Source organism: Pipistrellus hanaki (assembly GCF_964339955.1).
Source record: "Pipistrellus hanaki genome assembly, chromosome: 6".
Classification (NCBI taxonomy): domain Eukaryota; kingdom Metazoa; phylum Chordata; class Mammalia; order Chiroptera; family Vespertilionidae; genus Pipistrellus; species Pipistrellus hanaki.
The window spans coordinates 68,983,567-69,005,170 of NC_140508.1; the positions used below are offsets into that span (position 1 = coordinate 68,983,567).

The 21,604-nt window shown below is 38.4% G+C and overlaps 1 protein-coding gene across 6 annotated transcripts in view; it reads right to left on the bottom strand.

Annotated features, from left to right (window-relative positions):
• Positions 1-21,604, bottom strand: part of NOL4 (nucleolar protein 4) — a gene marked incomplete at its 5' end in the record, with an annotated part of 199,607 nt that overhangs the window by 120,442 nt on the left and 57,561 nt on the right. For all 6 annotated transcript variants that reach the window (XM_084888711.1, XM_084888710.1, XM_084888716.1 and 3 more), the window contains one exon: positions 18,562-18,694. In XM_084888711.1, coding sequence (XP_084744837.1) covers positions 18,562-18,694 — 133 coding nt within the window. The remainder of the gene's footprint in view (positions 1-18,561; positions 18,695-21,604) is intronic.

Consider the following 21,604-nt stretch of genomic DNA (forward strand, 5'->3'; position numbering starts at 1 on the left):
GGCTACTAGTAAAGTATAAAAATGTGAGGAGAGAGCATAATTAAGAACTAGCATATATATGTATTTAGTTTAATCATTAGTGCATAATAGATATGTGAAAGATGTTTGCCGAATTAGTGTTGAATGAATAAACACTAATCTTACATATCCTATCTAATAAAAGAGTAATATGCCAATTGACCGTCACTCCAACGCACAAGATGGCTGCCCCCATGTGGTCAAAGATGGCTGCCCCTATGTGGACACAAAATGACCATCAGGGGAGAGGAGTTGGGAGGAACCAGGCCTGCAAGGGAGGGCCACCCTGGACTGAGTGAAAAGCGACAGAGCAACGCCTGGCAAACACATGTGTGTAGGTTACCTGGACTGAACGGAAGTCACCCTTTGCTCCTGCCCCCTTGGTAGAGTGGTGGCTGAAAATAAACCTGGGGCAGCTCACTAAGTGTTCAAAAAGCCTGGCCGGTGTGGCCCAGTGGCTGAGCGTCAACCTATGAACCAGGAGGTCACAGTTCAATTCCTCGTCAGGGCACATGCCCGGGTTGTGGGCTCGATCCCCAGAGTGGGGCGTGCCAATCAATGTTTCTCTCTCAGTACTGATGTTTCTATCTCCCTCTCCCTCTCCTTTCCTCTCTGAAATCAATAAAAATATATTATTAAAAAAGAAGTAAGCATTCCAAAAAAAAAAAAATGTAGATAGTGTTTCCTTAAATTCAGATGCTTTTCCTTTTACTGCAGATGCTTTCATAATTGTTTGGCTGATGAGGAGAGGAATTCCATGACTTACACATGTTCCTTCCTCCCCTTCCCAACCAGATGGCACCATGTTGCCAAGCTCACCTCTCAGCTTTGCAAGACGAGGGGGCTGAGGCTGGAGAGAGTGAGAGGAGGAAGGTGATTTCAAAGTGGGACTTTGCCAGGGGCTGTGAATGCAGGAGAACCTGAGACCACCTGGTGTGTCTTAGTTCTTCAACGCCCCTGTGCTCCAACAGGGAGATGGACCATCCCAGGAACAGAACACGCTGGGTTCCTCCTCAGCACTGGGTTCAGAGGTGGGTGCCTTCATTCTGGCACACAGATTTCAACCACTACCTTCTTTTGATATTTTTTAAAATATATTTTATTGATTTTTTTTTTTTTTTTTTTACAGAGAGGAAAGGAGAGGGATAGGAAGTTAGAAACATCAATCAGCTGCCTCCTGCAGCGCCCCCCCCCACACAATGGGGACGTGCCCACAACTAAGGTACTTGCCCTTGATCAGAATCGAACCCAGGACCTTTCAGTCCGCAGGCTAACGCTCTATCCACAGAGCCAAGCCAGTTTTGACCCACTATCTTCATTTATATAAAATGAAGTAACATGGCAAATCATGTTGAATAGCACAGTAACATTTCATACTTTCAAGGTCCTTACACACAAAATTTCTGCATAATGTTGGCTAGCAACATTTATTATCTCTCACAAAATAGAAGGCATCTGTTTTTAGCAACGCGACCGAACAACTTTAGTCCTTGAATGGTGAGCTCTGCTTACATTCGATTTGCATGCGCACTGCAGACTCCCTGGAGGTACATTCCCAAGTCAAAGTAAAAAAAATGGATAACACCAGGTAGTAAATTCTGGCTTTAGACTCAAATCGAATTCATACGGCCCACGGAATAAAAAGCCAGACAGACATTTCTCCTGAAAAAATAGATGTGTGAATGAATTAAGTAATCAGTACTCACCAAGCACTTCAAAGCTATTTTCTTCAGTGAATAGTCATGACACAGTATTTAAACACAACTTGAGGAGAAAACAAACAAAAACCTAAAACAAAACAAACCAAACCCAAACAGAAATCCAAGAAACTACCACACACCCTTAATTTTATGTGGAATTAAAAGTCTGCAGAATGAAACACACACACCACAGAAAGAAGTCATTCACTTAACTGCACATGAAAGTGTCCATTTCAAATATTTGTAGAAATGAAGGATGTTGGGAGGGCGGGGCTGACGGAAGCCAAAGCTGCAGGCTCCACCCTGAAACCCCGTCCCGTCTGTAACTGCGAAATGCGACAACAAAATAGATCACAAACGAAAGAAATGGAGGACAAAAAGCGTCTGGATATAGAGTTCAAATCTACGCTTATAAGGTTTTTCAAGAATTTCCTAGAAAAGATGGATAAGGCCTATGAGGATATGAAAAGAGATCAACTAGAATTAATAAGGAGTCAACAAGAAATGATAAGGGATCAACAAGAAATAAAGAATACATTGTCTGAAATAAAAAATATTTTACAGAGTCCTAAAAACAGAAGGGAAGATCGCAAGAATCAAGTCAAAGATTTGGAACATAAAGAGCCAGAAGACACTCCTCCACAGAAGCTAGAAGGCAAGAGAATCCAGAAAATTGAAGATAATGTAAGAAACCTCTGGGACAACTTCAAGCGAACCAACATCAGAATTATGGGGGTCCCAGAAGATGAGAGAGAGCAAGATATCGAAAACATATTGAAAGAAATAGTGACAGAAAACTTCCCCCACCTGGTGAAAGAATTAGACTTACAAGTCCAGGAAGCGCACAGAACTCCAAACAAAAGGAATCCAAAGAGGACCACACCGAGACACATCATTATTAAAATTCCAAGAGCAAAAGACAAAGAGAGAATATTAAAAGAAGCAAGAGCAAAGAAGGTAGTAACTTATAAAGGAGCACCTATACGATTGTCAGCTGATTTCTCAACAGAAACCATGCAGGCCAGAAGGGAATGGCAAGAAATATTCAAGGTGATGAATAGCAAGAACCTACAGCCAAAAATAATCTACCCAGCAAAGCTATCACTCAGAATCGAAGGCCAGATAAAGAGCTTCACTAATAAAAAAAAGCTAAAGGAGTTCATCACCACCAAACCAGAATTATATGAATTGCTGAAGGGGGTTCTTTCAGAAGAGAAAGTAAACAAAGATAAAAATTATGAACAACAAATACGTAATTATCAACAAGTGAATCTAAAAACCAAGGAAATTTAAAAAATCTGATGAATAATATTAACTGTTGAATATAATAGAATCAGAGGTATGGAAGGGGAGTGAACTGACGATTCTTGGGGAAAAGGGGAGAGGGGGCATGGGAAGAGACTGAACATAAACTGTGCACCTATGGATGAGGACAATGGGGAGAGGGGAAAGGGCAGAGGGTGGGGTGGGAACCTGGTGGAGGAGAGCAATGGTGGGGGGGAAAAAAGGAACATTTGTAATAATATGATAAATAAAAACTTATTTAAAAAAATAAATAAATAAATAAATAAATAAATAAATAAAAATAAAAAATAAAAAATAAAAAAAAAGAAATGAAGGATGTTGGCAGAAATCTGATATCAGTAGACCTCTAGTGGTTACTATAGCAATTGATGATTTTACTGTTTTTCATTACTGCCTCCTTCTACATAAAGCAAAGTATTTAAGTGTTCCAACATATTACAGTCCACAACAACACTGCAAATAGTAGCAAATACCTATTCGTGTCTTTGGAAAACAAAAATAAATTAAACTAACTTCCAAAGTAGGTTGACCACAAACTACCAAATAAATATATTCTATTATATTTACACTTGGGAAAAAAAAAGCCATTATGTAAAAAGGACCTGTGTTTACTTCTTTGAGCATTTTAGCATTTGCTTGAAGCCAACATGCTTCTGTCTAAATGTGAAGATGTGAGCAATAAATACATGAGCACATTTGCAATGGCGGTGATAAGTACCCGTCTTCTCTTTACATGAGATTGAAATGAATGCCATTTTTGGAGGAGGATGGACTTAGGCTTCTCAGCATGGGTCGTCATAGAAACGCACATTGGGTGGAAGTAAGCTGGATTCTAATTGAAAGTGGGAATGTCTCAGGTGAAATTAATTTTCTTCTTCTAGATTCAAGGCATTCTTTTTAGTGATGGCTTCTGTCAACAGAGACAACTGGGGGGTTGTTCACTTCTCCAGGAGGGGAAAAATAAAGTTCTAATATAATGATGCATTCCTGTCCTATCTATAATGTATGTGTTCAGACCTCCAGGCCTGTGCTCCTGTTCAAAGTCCATTTCCTAGCATTAAGTTCTCTGTCCGCATCTTGCCAGGAAAAGCCAAGGTTTTAAACATGCAGATCTACGCTATTAACTTTAAAGTACCTTCTGAAGCACTCAAAACCCAAGCCATTGTTTTGGTTTTTTTCTTTCTAGGCCACGCTTAGCCCGAGGGCAGGCCGTTTAGAAAGCCCTGGATTCTGCGGGGAGGGAGATGTGACCTCAATAGTAAGATGATTTGGAAAACTAAGCACATGTTGCTTATTAGAAGATTGCTCCATCATACCTCCCGGGGCACCAGGCGCAGGGCCTTTGCACATGCTGCAGTGCTCTCCTGCTGCTGTCCATCTGGTGGCTGCACTTCACCCGCTGACCTCTGTCGCTCCTTCTGAGAGGCATGCCCAGCTCTGAGGCCGTCCTCTCTATGGAGGCTCTTGCCAGTCACAGTGCGCGTCACAGTCTACAGTGATCACTTTCCTCTCGTGCCCCCGCCCCACTTAGCCATGCACCCCTGTGAACAGTGTCACCCCCTTGTATGCTTTGTGCTCTGCTACATTTTCAGCACTTGGTATCATTCTGGTGCTTAGCGTGGTCAATAGCTATTTTGTGCAAATGCCTAGATCATCTTATTGGTTCTCTGCCATAGACTCTGTGAGGGTAATAAGGGAAATATTACCCTTAATTGAAAATAGAGGACTAATGTATGTAAAATTGTTGCCAGAGGAATCCGGGGGTTAGATTTTCCAGGCATGAGTGGGAGTGGAGTTCTTGGGGTGCAGCTGATTCAGAAGCCCCCCGGGAATGAGGAGTTATACTCTTCGGATTGCAAAGTCAATACCCCTTAAGCTGGCCCTGCATGAGGGGCAGCTGAGGATTCAGCAAACCAACAGGAGGGCCAGTGTCCAGAGCTTCCCTTCCAGGCGGCAGCCGGGGCTACGAGCAGCTCAGCATCGTTAATTCAAGTCCGTTAGCCGCTCTGCGGCCCCAGCAGCCTGAGCCACGCGGTGAGTGCAGGGAGTGCGCCCTGCAGCAGGACACCGAGCGGACACCGAGCCAGCCAGCCAGGAGCTGAGGGAGGGCAGGGCGGGACTTTTGCTCACAAGTTTAAATGTTCATGTTTCCTGCCCTTGCAGCAGCCATGCCCATTCTGGCCACCTGCCTGCTCCCGGGTGTGACTGACAGCCAAGCCCCTGCCCACATCACACAGATGTTTACGGGCTTGTGTCTGAGCTGCCTCTGTCCATTCCCTTTCCACACCGGTCAGCAGGGAGCAGACCCGAAGAGCATTAGGTGCAGCGTTTTGACCACACTGTGTACACGGTATGCATTCATTCTCTAGTTTTCCCGTTATTCCTTCCCTGTTGAGTAACAACCAGGTTAGCACAGTGCTATCGAAGTGGCAGGCCTCAGGTGACACTGATCATGCCACAGAACGGGGATCGAAACTTCGATTCTGTGACTCTGGGTCACTGCCGTCCACTGTGTCGTGTCCTTATTCATTGTCAGCTCTAGCAACAGTTTGGAATCTGCTTGGCTTAGCAAGTTAAACCATTGTAACACTTGCTTAACAAGTTAAAACATGTTACTAGCAGAAAATCAGCATGATTTAAAAGAAAGAAAATAAAAGACAGGATTTCATTTTGAAACGAGAATAACATGTAACTCAAAAGACTACTTTGATTATTAAACCATATGATAGTTACCATAACATGACCTCAATAGAGTAAGAACTTTTTTTCAAAATAAAGTCAAAATACCTGGAATAAGTGAAAGTCATTTATAAAACTGTCTTACACAGAATAATGTGCTGAGGTCTTCTTTTTAAGTAGGAGTAGGCCCTTGCCTACAGAAGCTAATGAAGAAGCTGGCCTATTTATAGACGGGCTGACCAGCCCTGTAAGACATGCAGACATGCATAACGGTGACACAAAGAACATGCCAGCTGCCAGCTGGTTCTATGACTCATCTCTCAATCCACCAAATCCAGGTTCTCAAAGCTACACTGACTCGCAAGCATTTAATAAACCTCATTGGTCTAGTTTTATTCTTTTCACAAATGTAAGTAATTTCAATTTATAATATTAGAATTTTCTCTTGACGTTTGATGTTCCCTTTCACTCTAGAAGTTTGCTCACATCTGAGGAGGGCTGATTGTCCCATTATTATATACATTTACGGAATCTGGGTAATTTCCACATTCAGCACCCATATTTTATTTAAGATGTTTTAATGAGATTAACATGATTATCATTAGCATATAAAGTATGTTATTTTAAGGTATGTGACTTGAATAATTGTTATTTCAAAACAGCCTATTCATCTGGATGCTTTTATGAAGAAATATACGGCCCTTTATATTCATAAAAGAGGTGTAACCTTTATTGTTATTTCACACAGAGCAAAGCTGAAATGTTATTAAAAAAAAAAAAAGCTTAAAAATAAGATAAGTCATTATTGTTATGAGTGAAAAGTGTTTTGTTTGTTTCCTTCTCCCAAAGCCAAGTCTTATTATTTAGAGGAAAGCCTGGTAAAATAAAATGAGATGACTCAGAATAATGAATGCAGTACAGGAGGTCAATCACAATTCCCTCTTGTCCTTTCCATGCAGGGAAAGGAGAGGGGAGATGAAAGAAATTGTCAAAAGTCAATTACACATTTAACAGATAAAAGGAAATATGAATTTTAAACACAGGGTAATGATTGTCCAGAGACGTTATTGAAATAAACAGAATTTTAAACGTGCTACTCCTGTTTTAGAAAGCTAGAGGAGACCAACCTATTTCAATGGCAAGAAATAATTATTTCTTCACGACAATGCAGACACAAAGAGATATGTGCGTGAGGAGGGGCAAGTATGGGAGAACATCTATACGGAGCTGTTTCAGACAATGTAGAAAGCAAGGGGATACTGAAATATTAGCTGGAATATTCGTTCTCTGTGTAGAAAATATGAACCTGAAGGAAGGCTGGATGTGGATGGCATGAAGGAAGGTGTGTGAGCAAGCAAGGTTACCGAGCAGAACAAACGCAATGGTGCAGGGGTGGGTGTGGCAGCCGAGACACTCCTCTTTGCAGACACAGCTCCAGATCCAGGAGGCCCGGGTCCAACCTGTTAGTGCCACTGAGTAGTTGGGTGATGCCAAGCCGGTTGCTTAGCCTCGGTGTCCTCATCTATCCCATAAAAACAGTCCTACTTCATGCAATTATTGTGGAAACCTACCAAGGAAATTATTGGGACAGTACCTGGCCTCGGGTAAGCACTCATCACCACCTAGCCTCACTTTGGGTGGGAGGTACCCTACAAGAATTTGATTTTAAATGGCTGAATCTGGGTGAGGCTGTAGATGTGCTCACCAACTCTAACACAGAACTCTGCACTTGACATTACAAGCAACCGCCGATGCTGCTGGCAGGCGTGGGAGAACTGGCTGTGTCCACGCTGAGAGCAGCTGGGAGTGCTGGACCAGTGTTCATGGTGCTCTATCCACAGGCCTACCAAGCTAAGTGGGTCTTTCTGGATTACTTCATCTTGAACAAAGAGAGGTAAACAGTGATGAGTGCTATTTTTTTATTCTGCGATGGTAGAATCTGTTCTCCAAGATACTGTTATAACAATATGTGAGTGAATAAATCTCCATAATGAGAAACGAACTGATGAATGATATGCCAAAGCTTTAAGGGTGTTGCTATTGAAGAAAGTCCTGAGAAACCTGCCAGGATCTAAAAATCTCAGGATAAGTTTTATGAAAAGCACTTGAAGGAAAATAATTATTGTGTGTTTTTTTTTTTTTAAATACTCTCCCCACATACTCACATAACCACACATGTATATATATGTGCATACACATGTACACACATACACTTAGGAAAGGATAAGGATAACATATTATGTTCTTATTTTTATAAAGAAGAGAGGGGAGGGTGTTCATTTTATGTTTTAGCTATAAGCTTTTGGGTTGACCACAGCTTCTTACCAAAGGAATGGAAGATTGGTGGCAAAAACATGGCAGAGAGCGACTCGGGATGATGCTTGCAGTCAAGCCTGGAGGAAGAGTGGGGAGTCTGCTCCGTCAGTAACACCCCGGCTTTCTAAGCACTCCTCACATGTGCACCTTAGAAGCAAAGTGCCTCTCTACAGATGGGAAGAGCTGGCTGGGAGATGGAAGGGCATGTCTCCATCATTAAAAATACTTATAACAATTTAGAGATCTGTAGGAAATTATGGAGTCCCATTTCACTTTCTATTTTATTTTTTTAAATATATTTTTGTTTATTTCAGAGAGGAAGGGAGAGGGAGATATATAGAAACATCAGTGATGAGAGAGAATCATTGATTGGCTGCCTCCTGCATGCCCCACACTGGGGATCAAACCCACAACCCGGGCACACACTCTGATGGGGAATAAAACCCTGACCTCCTGGTTCAAAGGTCAATGCTCAATCGCAAAGCTGTGCAGGCCAGGCCCATTGCACTTTTCAAAGGAAAGTGTTTTGTCAAGACAAGGACAACAAAAAATGCTATGGATGAGAAAGGGCATCCTGAGAGGGTGAGTACTCAGAGCAACTGGCTGGAATGAATCTCAGAGGCTCAGCTAGGATTCTGACTCACAGGGCTAGAAATGGTTGCTCAACGATGTCAATAATCTATACATATAAAAGCCTAAGCTACAGTTTGACCTTTCGACTGATAGCTATGATGCACACTGACCACCAGGGGGCAGACGCTCAATGCACAGGCATGGAACAGACTGATGAATTTCAGAGGGAAGGGGGAAGGAGGAAGGATGGAAAGAGATTAACCAAAGATCTTACATGCATACTAGAGGCCAGGTGCACGAATTTGTGCACCAGGGGGTCCCTCAGCCTGGCCTGTGCCCTCTCGCAATCTGGGACCCTTCAAGGGAATGTCCGAGAGCTGGTTTCAGGCCAGGCCTAGGGACCCACCGGTGCACGAATCCATGCACCAGTCCTCTAGTTCATAACTAAGGCTGCAAACTAGTAATGGCAGAGCTGGGATAGGAAACTAGGGCTCAAGATTTAAAGTGAAGTGTCCTCCTGCTGCCTTCTTAAGGCATCTGCTTTAGAATCTCAAAGCGACTTCATGGTCCCAGTGCTCCTGAGTGGCTCTGGGAGGTAGACAAGGGAGACACACAGGCTTCGGGGACCCCAAAGTGAAATGGAAAAAGGACAGAATATTCCTTCATGGGCAAGGACACCCCTACCTATCTCATATCTGGCAAGAAAGGAAGTACTGAGTGCACCTTCACTACGGAAATAAGCAGGTGGGGAAGAAAGTCCAAAACACTATTTCAGTTCAAAAGCTGTGTTTTACTGCATCAAACACTGCTTGGCTTCAGAAGCAGGGTGCAAGAATGCCCAGGTCTACCACTTCCTGCCCCCAGGGAGCTCCCAGGCGGACGAAGTGAGGCTGAGAGCAAAATAATTAAACTCGGAGTTTATGATAAAAATCCTTTCAACTGCTTTCTCCGATACCCTCTGACAGTTCTTCTTAATCAACCTACCATGTAATGGTTGATACAAAAAAACTTAGCAAATAAAGATTTTTATGGTCAATTTAGACGCATTTTGCAGCTGATTTATCTAATACAACACCAGCTTCAAAGCCCCATCCAACATTGAAATTCTGTGGCCTAAAGGCTAAGGCTGCGCTTTTCTTAAACACACTACCGCACTCGCAACAACAAAGTTGTAAAGAAACACAGCAAGGTGTTGACTTCACAGTGGGAGTTTACAAAGGCCAGCCAGGTGACAGTAAAACAAATAAACTAGTGTCTGAGATGTTCAAATTGGGAAAATTAGAGTGGTTCTGATTCTATAATGCAGCTGGGTATGTGAGTTTATAGGATTTAGAATTTATTTGGCCCTGGCCAGTGTGGCTTAGCTGGTTGTGTGTCGTCCTGTACACTGAAAGGTTGTGGGTTCATTAATCCCCCACCAGGGCACATGACCTGGTTGTGGTCCCCACCTGCCATAGGTAGAGGGAATACAGGAGGCAGCCAATCCATGTTTCCCTCTCACATCGATGTTTCTCTCCCTCTCCTTTCCTCTCTAAAAGTCAATTTAAAAAATGTATTTGAATAAATGCTCAAAAGACATTTCCTAACATCTCTCATATGGATTCTTAATCTTATTTATTATCAAACTGACAAAATGTAATATTCAAAGATAAGAGGATCCAGTGTCTGGTTCTAATGAAATTTTGGTATTTCCCTGAGGTGCTGAAACGCCAAACTTTAAATCCATGTAGTCATTCCTGCACCAGCGAACACCATCATGAGGATAATGTCAAACCACAGAGTAATACCTCAAAAGCAAGAACCAGCCCAGAAGAAAAACTCCCAATTAACCTGAAATCCTTCACTGACCAGATTAGATTCTCTAAGACAAGCCTGGAACCTAGGCATTTTCTCCCAGTTTTCCACAAGCCTGGGACCTAGCTAAGATTGGAATGGTCTCTGAGAAATACAAGCTTCAGACTGAAGTCAAAATTTAAATCTCTAAATAAGCACTCACATGAAAACCACTTATGAAATATGAGTAAAGTACCAAAAATCAGAATTTTAATATATGAGAAAAGTAAACTTTAAAATATTATGACATTGAATCTAAGAAAAAAAAATAATAATCCTACAAAAGCATTTTAAATAAATCCCAAACTTCAGCTTCTTTTTTTAATACTTATGATTTATATGTAAACTAAATCACTACTGATTCTACTCTTGAGAACAGAGAATTACTATTTAACCCTTTCAAATGATTAAATACACACACAAATAGTATACATAATATTACAAAAGAATTTAGTAATCAAAATTTCCTCTAATTCATAGTAACATTCCTTCTAATTATTATATTATTTATAAAGATTCTTTGTATTTCTGCAAATTCTGTTATGTAATTATTTATAGAATAAATTCCATGAAAATAAAGCTTTCTAAAAGTTTCATCAGTGTATCTACCTCAACTCAGAATAATTAATTCAGTTAATTTATTATGCAAATTATTTCTTAATCTGGCATTAGAACAACTGGAATTAAGAAAAAAGAGCAGCATGCTATTATTTTCAGGTATTTTTAAAACCAGAAGTACATACAACTTAAAAACTGAGAACAAAAACACTCTTAAGAACAGATGCAATTTTTTGTTTTTCATAAATTAAATTTGTGCAAAAACAAATACAGTATTTTAATCATTTTGCTTTATGCAAAATTTCCTAGGCAATCAGACACCATTTCAGGAAAAGAAAGTTGTAGAACAAAGAAAATGTCTTAGGTAAGAAAGTACTATAACCTCAGTAGGAAATTTGGTGTTCAGCCTAAAAAAACTTTAATAGTGTTTCTAATTAAAACTCACCATCATAAAAAATTAACCAGTAGATTTAATTTCCTATTAAGTATACTGCTTTACATCATTTTTATTAAAAACATGTTTTATTAGATTTTCCAACTAAATTAAATGGTGAATGGTAGTTGCTTTTATTGCTGGTTTATATGCTTTAATAAATACTTGAACATATCCTATTCAGCTAAATTAGATGTAATTTTAGTCACAAACATACTTTTACTGAAATTTTATTTGCATATACAAGGAGCAGTAAAAGAGTATTATGTGCTGGTGTGTGTGTTCTTAAATTAAATCCCAGGTGTGCAATAATCAGGTAAGACTGCAAACAAAATGTAAAATACATTAGAAGGGTGTTTTTAAAAACATTCAAGAACTCCAGTGCATGGCAATTGTCATAACTAAGAAAACAGTATTACCTGAAACCCATACAAATATGCATATTAATCCTCACTCAGGTAAGGCAGAAAGTAACACTGGCCAAATTAGCATTTGAGCATGATCTACACCCACATGACTCAATACCCTGTAGACAGCTGCCATCTTGGCACTCCAAACTGTCAAGTAGAAATATGAGGAATGTCTTAAAAAAAAAATGGACTGGAACACTGGCTCCATGCTTTTTCCCACATGCTTCCCAGTCATCCTATCTGAGGCATGTCCCATAACTCTGTGTGTGTGTGTGTGTGTGTGTGTGTGTGTGTGTGTGTGTGTTAAGTTCCAAGGTAGGGGTCTAAATTAGGCAGAAGAAAAAGTGAAACTCCCACTACCACATCTCTTTCCCCACTGATTTATCTCACAACTAAATCACTATTTTTAATTTACTTCCTTCCGTTTCCACTCCAAACAAAACTACGGTCATTTTACAAGTGTACAAGATATACAGTGCATGTACCATTGTTCTGAAACAGAAATATTTCCCAATTTCAAAAACATTTTGCTTTTTGCCCTAGCCGGTTTGGGTCAGTGGATAGAGCGTCTGCCTGTGGACCGAAGGGTCCCAGATTCAGTTCCTGGTCAGGGGCCTATGCCTGGGTTGCTGGCTCAATCCCCAGTAGGGGGTGTGCAGGAGACAACCAATCAGTGGTTCCCTCTCATCATTGATGTTTCTCTCTCTCTCTCTTTCCCCCTTCTTTCCTGAACTCAATAAAAATATATTTTAAAAATAAATAAATAAAAGTGTTCTTTTCTTAAAAAAAACAAAAAACAAAAAAACATTTTGTTTTCACATGCTCCATATTGCAGCATTTTAAGTTATTTGAGAGCTTGACAATTTTGTATTGTACAACTTACTATGTCACATCCATGCCCGTAACCTCATCGTGCCGTTCACTGTAGAGTTCAATAGAGAACTGTTGAATGAGTAATGAAATATTGGGCCTCTCACCACTTACCCTTGCCTAAATTTACTCAAGAGTCCATGTAAGAAACTCTTTATAATTATTTCTCTGAGTGGGGCCATCTGTCTCCACTTTGGCAAACTCGCTCCTGAACAAGCCTCCTTGTTTGGGTGAATGCTGTGCCAGATAAGTCTCAGTGGGAGGCAAAGATCCCCAGTACATAAACCAAAGGTGCCAAAGAATTTTTGAAAAATAGTTAACACAGATTTTTTTCCAATGAATTTTTTGATAATATGTCTTTGGAAAACAATATAATACAGATTATAATGCATAGGGAAAGTGTTCTGGACTAGTAATATGGGAAAATGCTCACTGTCTCACAAAAAAAAAAAAAATCTATGCATTCCTGAAAGAATGAATCTAACATTAGATTCTAGAGGGGGATATTCATTCTAGTTATTGATATATAGGCTTTAAAGAACTTAAGTGGACATCAATGGGATTGGATTTTTTTCTCAAACAAGGTATTTTTATAAGTTTTAAAAGCTGTCTTACTGACCTTTTAGAGCCACAATGTATTTAAAGGAAAATTATGATTTTACTCAAAGATAAGCAATTTAAATCTTTATAATGAAGAATATTTACCTATATATATAATATGAATACATTATCACTTAATTTTCACTAAATTGATATTTATGGTAAAAATTTACCTATTCTTAGCAGTGAAGTAATTCCTAAAGTTTTTTAAAGTTTATTTTAACTGAGCATGATTTTGTAAGCTCTATTTATCCAGCCACACTGCAGTTAAATGTTTATGTACAGGTTAGACACTAAATTCAATTTCTTTCCTGTTTATCAAAAATGACCTGACCAATTAAAGCATATCAATACATTTCTAGAATATAAGTATTATGCAGAAAGGGGAGATTTTAAATTTTTGGCAAATGAACTATATTTCTAAATGCTGATAGAATTATCAAATAGATTTCTGAATGAAAAAGTTTCCTTGAATACATTTTTTAAAGTTCATCACAGATAGAAGTTGAGGTAAATGTTGCTGAACTCTTTAAGAAAAATTTTAACTCTCAAGTCCTTTTCCCTCTTTGTTTGTTTCTAGATATTACCACATTCCTTTTCCTGGAAGATAGAACACTTTTAAGATTTAAATGTATAAACAAGCCACTACTTGATAAATTACTGAAGTAACAAACACTACAAATAAAAACTATATTAAAAATTTTCTACACTACTCCACTGAGTCAAAAGACAACCCAGGGCCAGTGAAGACACTCTCCTTAAGAGCAATATTCTGAGATGCCAACACCAAAATCTTAAAAATAATGACTAAAGGACATTGTATCATTTCTTATTGCAGTCTCTTAATTTTAAAGCTGATTAAGCTCATGTGCAAGGAGTTGAGGGTTTGCCTCAACTTCCCTTTGCATTCCTGTCATCTAAAAAAAGGCAAAAAGAGAAAAATTTAAAAATTGTGTGACTTAAAATATAAAAATTTTACTGTTATCTAATAATCTTTTTAGGTTTAATATTGCACAAAAATTCCCTTACACAAGTATTAATAGTTTATAATAAGGTGTTAACTCAGAAAATCAGTTAAAATTATTTGTATTCATCTATAAAATGAGGCTGAATATTTATTATGAGTCTGTTTCTGTATTTGACACTTTTCTTTTGCCAGATATTCCTTTTTGCTTTTTTTATCCTAATCCAAGGATATTACTTCCATTGATTTTTTTTTCTTTTTTTAGAGAGAGAAAGGAGGGGGTGAGAAAGAAACACAACATCCTTGTGGGAGAGACATCAACTGGTTGATTGGTTGCTTCCCACAGACATCAGGGAATGGGGGGAACCAAGGATAGAAACTGCAACTGAAATACACGCCCTTGAACCTGAGGCCCTTCAGTCTGCAGACTGATGCTCTACCCCTGAGAAAAACCAGCCAAAGTGACCATATATCCTTTAATAAATAACCTCAGACAACAAAAAAACAAATATAGATCAACTGTTTTTAGGATGTAAAAGGAATATACCATGTTCATGGACTGGTAGAATCAACATCATTAAAATGTCCACATTCTACCCAAAACAATCTATAGGTTTAAGGCAATCATTAAAATACCAATGGAATATTTCACAGACCTAAAAAGAACTCTCCAAAAATTAATCTGCAATAAAAAAAAGACCTGTATAGCCACAGCAATCCTGAAAAAGAAGAACAAAGTTGGAGGGATCTCAATATCAGATTTCAAGCTGTATTACAAAGTCACTGTTCTCAAAACTGTCTGATAGTGGCACAAGAACAGACATATAGACCAATGTAACTGAACAGAGAACCCAGAAATCAGCTCAAGCCATTATGCTCAATTAATATTTGACAAAGGAGGCATGAACATACAACAGAGTCAATATAGTCTCTTCAATAAATGGTGTTGGGAAAATTGGAGAGATACATGCAAAAAAATGAAACTAGACCACCAACTTACATCATACATAAAAATAAACTCAAAATGGATAAAAGACTTAAACATAAGATGGAAAACAATAAAAAACTTAGATGAATCCATAGGCAACAAAATCTCAGACATATGTTGTAGCAATATCTTTACTGATACAGCCCTTAGGACAATGGAAACTAAAGAGAAAATAAACAAATGGGACTATATCAAAATAAAAAGCTTCTGCACAGCAAAAGAAACCATCAACAAAACAAGAGAGCCCACTGCATGGGAGAACATATTTGCCAATGTTATATACAATAAGGGCCTAATCGAAAAAATTTGTAGGAACTCATACTTCTTAACAAAAGGAACATAATCCAATTTTAAAAAATGGGCAAAGGACTTAAATAGACATTTTTCAAAAGTGGACATACAGAAGGCTAGGAGACATATGAAAACATGCTCAAAGCCACTAATCATCTGGGAGATGCAAATCAACATGACAATGAGATACCATCTCACACCTGTCAGAATGACTATCATCAACAAATCAACAAAGGACAAGTGCTGAAGAGGATGTGGAGAAAAGGGAACCCTAGTGCACTGCTGGGGGGAATGCAGACTGGTGCAGCCCCTGTGGAGAACAGTATGGAGTTTCCTCAAAAAACTAAAAATGGAACTCCCATTTGACCCAGTGATCCCACTTAGGAATATATCCAAAGAAACTAGAAACACCAATCAGCAAGGATATATGCATACCTATGGTCATAGAAGCATAATTCACCATAGCTAAGATTTGAAAACAGCCTAACTACAGATGCGTGGATTAAAAATCTGTGGTACATCTACACAATGGAATACTATGCTGCTGTAAAAAAGAAAGACCTTTTACCATTTGTAACAGCATGGATGGAACTAGAGAACATTATGCTAAGTGAAAGATAAATATCACATGATCTCACTCATTTGTGAAATATAATGAACAACATAAACTGATGAATAAAAATAGAGCCAAGACATATAAGCATTGAACAGACTGTCAAACTTTAGAGGGAAGGCAGGGGAGGGTGGGGGTAAGGGGAGAGATCAACCAAAGGACTTGTATGCATGGATATAAGCCTAACCAATAGACACAGACACTAGAGGGGTGAGGGCATATGCTAGGGGGTTGGAATACTCTGTTTCCCCGAAAATAAGACAGTGTCTTATATTAATTTTTTTCTCCGAAAGTTGTGCTAGGACTTATTTTCAGGGGATGTCTTATCTTTCCATGCACTAGATCTTATTTTTGGAGGATGTCTTATTTTTGGGAAACACGGTAGCCGGGTAAAGGTCAATGGGAAAAAAGGAGACACATACTATTATACAGTATGTAATTATACTTTAAACAATAAATAATTAAAAATAATAAACAATTAAGAATACTTTTTTTAACTTCTCCATGCTCCCAGAGTTTTCTAGGATCTGGGATTTAAAGACAAAAGCCTAAGTGACATTTCTACTTACAATGTATGTAAGTGAATGGCAGAACAAGCACACTTACAAACTGTTGAGCCTGTGAGTACACAGCTTTGGATCCTTGGACCACTACTCGGAATTCCGTGAAGTGCCACGCAGCCCGGCACACAAGGGAGCCGCTGTCACAGTCGGCCCCTTCGTTCCACAGGCTGTGAGGACCTCGTTCACACATTTATGAGCAAAGCAAGTGCTTATCCTTAAGAGAGTTTAACCTCAAGGTAGTATTTTAAGTCTCCAGAAAAATCTTTTAAGTAGCTTAACATATTTTACATAATGTTTTTAAATACTCCCTATGCACTTTCTGTGCATTTTTTTTTTTTTTAGTTTCTGTGTTTATTGAGCAAAAGAAGCACTATAAACTTAAAATAAGCAGCATTAGCTAAGTATTATGGATTCATCTTGAAGCACTCTTCTCTAACTGTTTCATTCCAGTCTGTCTTGTTGTTCTTTGCCTGGTCATCTAGCCTGCCTGCAAGACATTTGCCTTCTTTTCCTCCAGGACTCCAGCACACAGACAACGCATAAGGGTGGGCCAAAGGAAGGTTTCTAGTTGCGAGTATGAGAAATAATCCAATATGTAATAAGTAATAAACAAGAATAAACTGTTTCACATATAGCTGTAAACCTACTTATGCTGACCTATGTACCATTAGGAAGCTTATATATATTATGAAGTCTTATATATCTAATATGACGTCTATTTTATATTCATTCTTTCCCTTAATGTTACATAGAGTGCAAATCACTGATTGGCTGCTCCTGCACGCTCTATACTGGGGATCGAGCCCACAACCTTGGCATGGGCCCTGATTGGGAATCAAACCATGACCTCCTGGTTCATAGGTCAGTGCCAACCACTGAGCAACATCGGTTTGGTGAAAGGAAATATTTTTATTTCCCTTCTACAGATGTAGGCACAAAACTATACGGTCACAGAAAATCCATGTAAACTCATGACAAGAATAAAAAACTGATGTTGAATAAAATTGGCCCATATCCTTCTACTTATAACCCTTAATTTTAATCCATAACTACCCAAGTAATACATTTACTTACATGCAAACTTCAAACTTACAAAGACAAAAATCTACAAGGATAGTTTTTAAAGATCTTTGGAAATATTAGACCTTAACTGTCTTAACTACCACATCTACTTTCTCTGCATACCCAGTTTTTTTTTTTCTGTCAAGAACAAGGGGTGATTCTGGAATCTTCAATGGGCCAAGGAACATGAGAGATCATCAGGGGAAAGGGGGTCAATGGGGAAAAAGTGGGACATCGGTAATGCTTTCAACAATAAAGATATTAAAAAAAAACAAAACAAAACAAAAAACAAACATCATGATCTTTCTTCCCTGTACAGCTGAGTAAAGGAGCTCAATTTCCCAGCAAAAATCTTCTTACCCAGCAAAATCACCCCATAAAATTACCTTTTTATATCCACTGCTTTTAGTTACCACCATGTCTTTTAGTGAAATAGAAAATCCAAATTACCCACATGATCATATTTAAACTCTTCATTTAGTCAGAAGAATGATGGCCCGAGAAACCACAGCTAGAAGCCCAAAGTATTTCATGGAGCAAAACCTGGGCAAGCTTGGACTTTTACAACTAACGTCTGTTTCTAAATCAGTCTAACACCCCAGTTTTGAGCAAGGTACTTGAATCCCAGAATAATAAAGTGGATAATGCAACCTGAGCACACAGAAAAAGCCCCCTCAGAAACAGGGAACAAATTGACACAAGAGTAAGCGGCAGTTGTTTTCATAAAGTCTGACTGTTGCTGTTGCTTTGCGTGGGGTATGCGTTCTTTAGTTTAAAGGACTTACCGTCCTGCTGGCCTTGAAGAGCCTGGGGACTCTGCACTCTTTCCTCGAGATTGGAGCTGAGGTCAGAGTTCACTGCTGACATCCGCGTGGAGTCGCTCATGTCAAATTCGTCACTTTCTATTGAGCTTTCGTCCTGAAAATGATTTTAAAACATCATCAAGCAAGATGACAATATTATACATCTACATAGTGACCATTTTATCAGTAGGGTCAATGAGAGTTTAGTCAGTACTGTTACAGAACTCAGTAAAACATGTTACACATTAATAGATACTTGAAATAACAAATAATGGAATAATTTCTCCTGTTAAGGAATTTCAAGACTTGTGAAGATGCAAGCCATGTATCACTGTCCAGGCAGATTTAAAAGGTAAAATAATGTGTTTAGTCCAGCCGGTGTGGCTCAAGTGGTTGAGCCTGACCTATGAACCAGGAGATTATGGTTCAATGCCTAGGTTGGGGCTCGATCCTCAGTGTGGGGCGTACAGGAGGCAGCCAATCAATGATTCTCTCTCATCCTCGATGTTTCTATCTCTCTCCTTCTACCTTTCTCTCTGAAATCAATAAAAACATATTTTAAAAACAAGTAAATTAAATAAAATTATATGTTTAGGGAGGATATAGTTGGGAATTTATTCTGAATTACAAACAAAAAAAAAATGGATTTTTTAAAATTAGCATAAAACTTTCTAGAGTCAATCACAAAACATAGCATAAAGAGAAATACATGCTTCGATTTTTTAAAATGAATGACCTAATAAAATATTATAAGCAAAAATCTAAGATTGCAATAAATAAATAAAAAAAAAAACTTAACCAAAAACTACTCATTGGCAAAGAGGAAGTGGACTCCAGTAATAGACCAACCTACATGCCAGATTCCAAGACCACATTGCTGGGAGCAAAACAGCCTAGCACCATGGTAGGCAAAGCCACTAGTCAAAAGAGCCAAATATCAACAGTACAACCATTGAAATTGCTTTTGAGAGCCAAATTTTTTAAACTTAAACTTCTTCTAACACCACTTCTTCAAAATAGATTCGCCCAGGCCGTGGTATTCTGTGGAAGAGCCACACTCAAGGGGCCAAAGAGCAGCATGTGGTTCGCAAGCTGCACTTTGCTGACCATGGCCTAGCACATCTGTCCCGTCCTCACAAGGGAATATACATCATGCTGCAGCCACAAAACGGAGTTCTAGGAAAAGTGTGAAAAAGCCACGTACGGAAAGCCAGTTCACCAAATAGCTAAATTAGCCAAAGGCTAGTTTGCCAAATGGCCAATTCATTAAAACCTGTCCCATATTAAACAATACCTAAAATATTTTGCAGTAGACATTGCACTGAACGAAACCCCTTTTGGAGAATTGACTTTTGGACAAATGGCGTGCTTATGTAGACAGGAAGGCCTGAGAAACCCGTGTAAAATATAGTAAATGTTTAATGGAAATCACTAGGCTTGCCTCTCATTTGTGTTTGAGGTGAATGTTCCATATTGATATAATTAATAGTAGCATGCTGCCATGTATGTTGCAAACACCATTCTTTATATTGGTTTGCTCGCTTCATCTTCATCACAACTATTGGAGTTGGGTACTAGGATTCATCCCAATTTTACAGACTGAGAAATTAAGAAACAGAGCAGGCAAAATGTTGTCAATTTATTTACTGTTTTTTTCCCCCTTATCTACAAGAGTATCAGTTATATAGAAGGTATTCAATAAATGTTGAATTTATCATAATTCAAATACAACTGATCAGAAAAGACAATTTCAATTGAATGTTATTTTAACATGACTTAACTTCCTTAGTCACCTTTCTATCTTCCTATAGTTACAACTGCTAAAATTTTTAAATAATCTCATCATTTATCTGCATGCTTTTAAGATAATGTACATCTAATTTGGTATTTCAAAATTTAAGAATAAGAGGTTTTGTTTTCCTAATCCAGTTATAAATTTGAAAGAATCTAATGTCTTTGTGTGAAATACTAATAATTTTTTAGAAGCCAGAAGGGCTCAGCATATAAGAGGTTTATTGTTGGCACAAAGTTGATCATCTTACTTTATGGCCTAGTAATAAACATGTCATCATCTAAATGAGCTTTCTACAAACACTTTGACAGTTCTAACTAGTTTATGAGATAGAAAATATTTTTTTTAATTATGTAATGAATCATGGGAATAATTTTTCCAATGTCATGGGTGGGTTGACATTAATATTTTGTTAACTGTTTCTCATGACTGTACCCCAATAGTTGATATACACAAAAGGCTAATATGCAACTGTTCCTGCAGGAGTTCAACTGGAAATTCTATCGCTTGTTATGATGTGTGCTGACCACCAGGGGGTGGCACAGAACGAAGGGAGGCCCTGGCCCACAGCTGGAAGGCCCTGATCAGCCTTGATCACTGACCAGGCCTAGGGACCCTACCCTTGCATGAATTTCATGTACCAGACCTCTAGTTTTATTATAATTTATTTAACCGTTTATATAGAGCCATCTGGTAATATGGAATCTGACACTACTGTTGCAGTAATCCAGATATTTTTAGAGTGTACCTGTACAGTTGTTGTTTTTTTTGAGATAAAACAATTTTATATATATAGTTTTGAAATTAAATTGGCTGAGATAAAGAAAACCAAAAATTTAATTTAATTTTTTAAAGTTAGCTCTCAACAAAGTAATTTTGAAAGAATGTAATAATACTTCACCAAATAACACTATATTTGAAGAATGAATATTTAATCATATTCCTGTTATCGTGAAATTTTAAGGACTAGAGAATTTATTAGCCTGAGAAATTATTCTGAATATAGATAATCTAAATATATTTATCCATTAATGGCTACTAACTAGCTAATAAGGACTAACTAGGCCCATATTGTTATGTCTTTTGGGAAATATACACAGGGCATATATACAGCTTGATAACTTGATCCCTGCCTTTGATAAACTTCAACTAAATTGGGGAGTTAATTAGCATTCTAGAGAGTATTCAACAAATGCACATTTTGTGTCTAATACAACATGCCAACAAGAACAT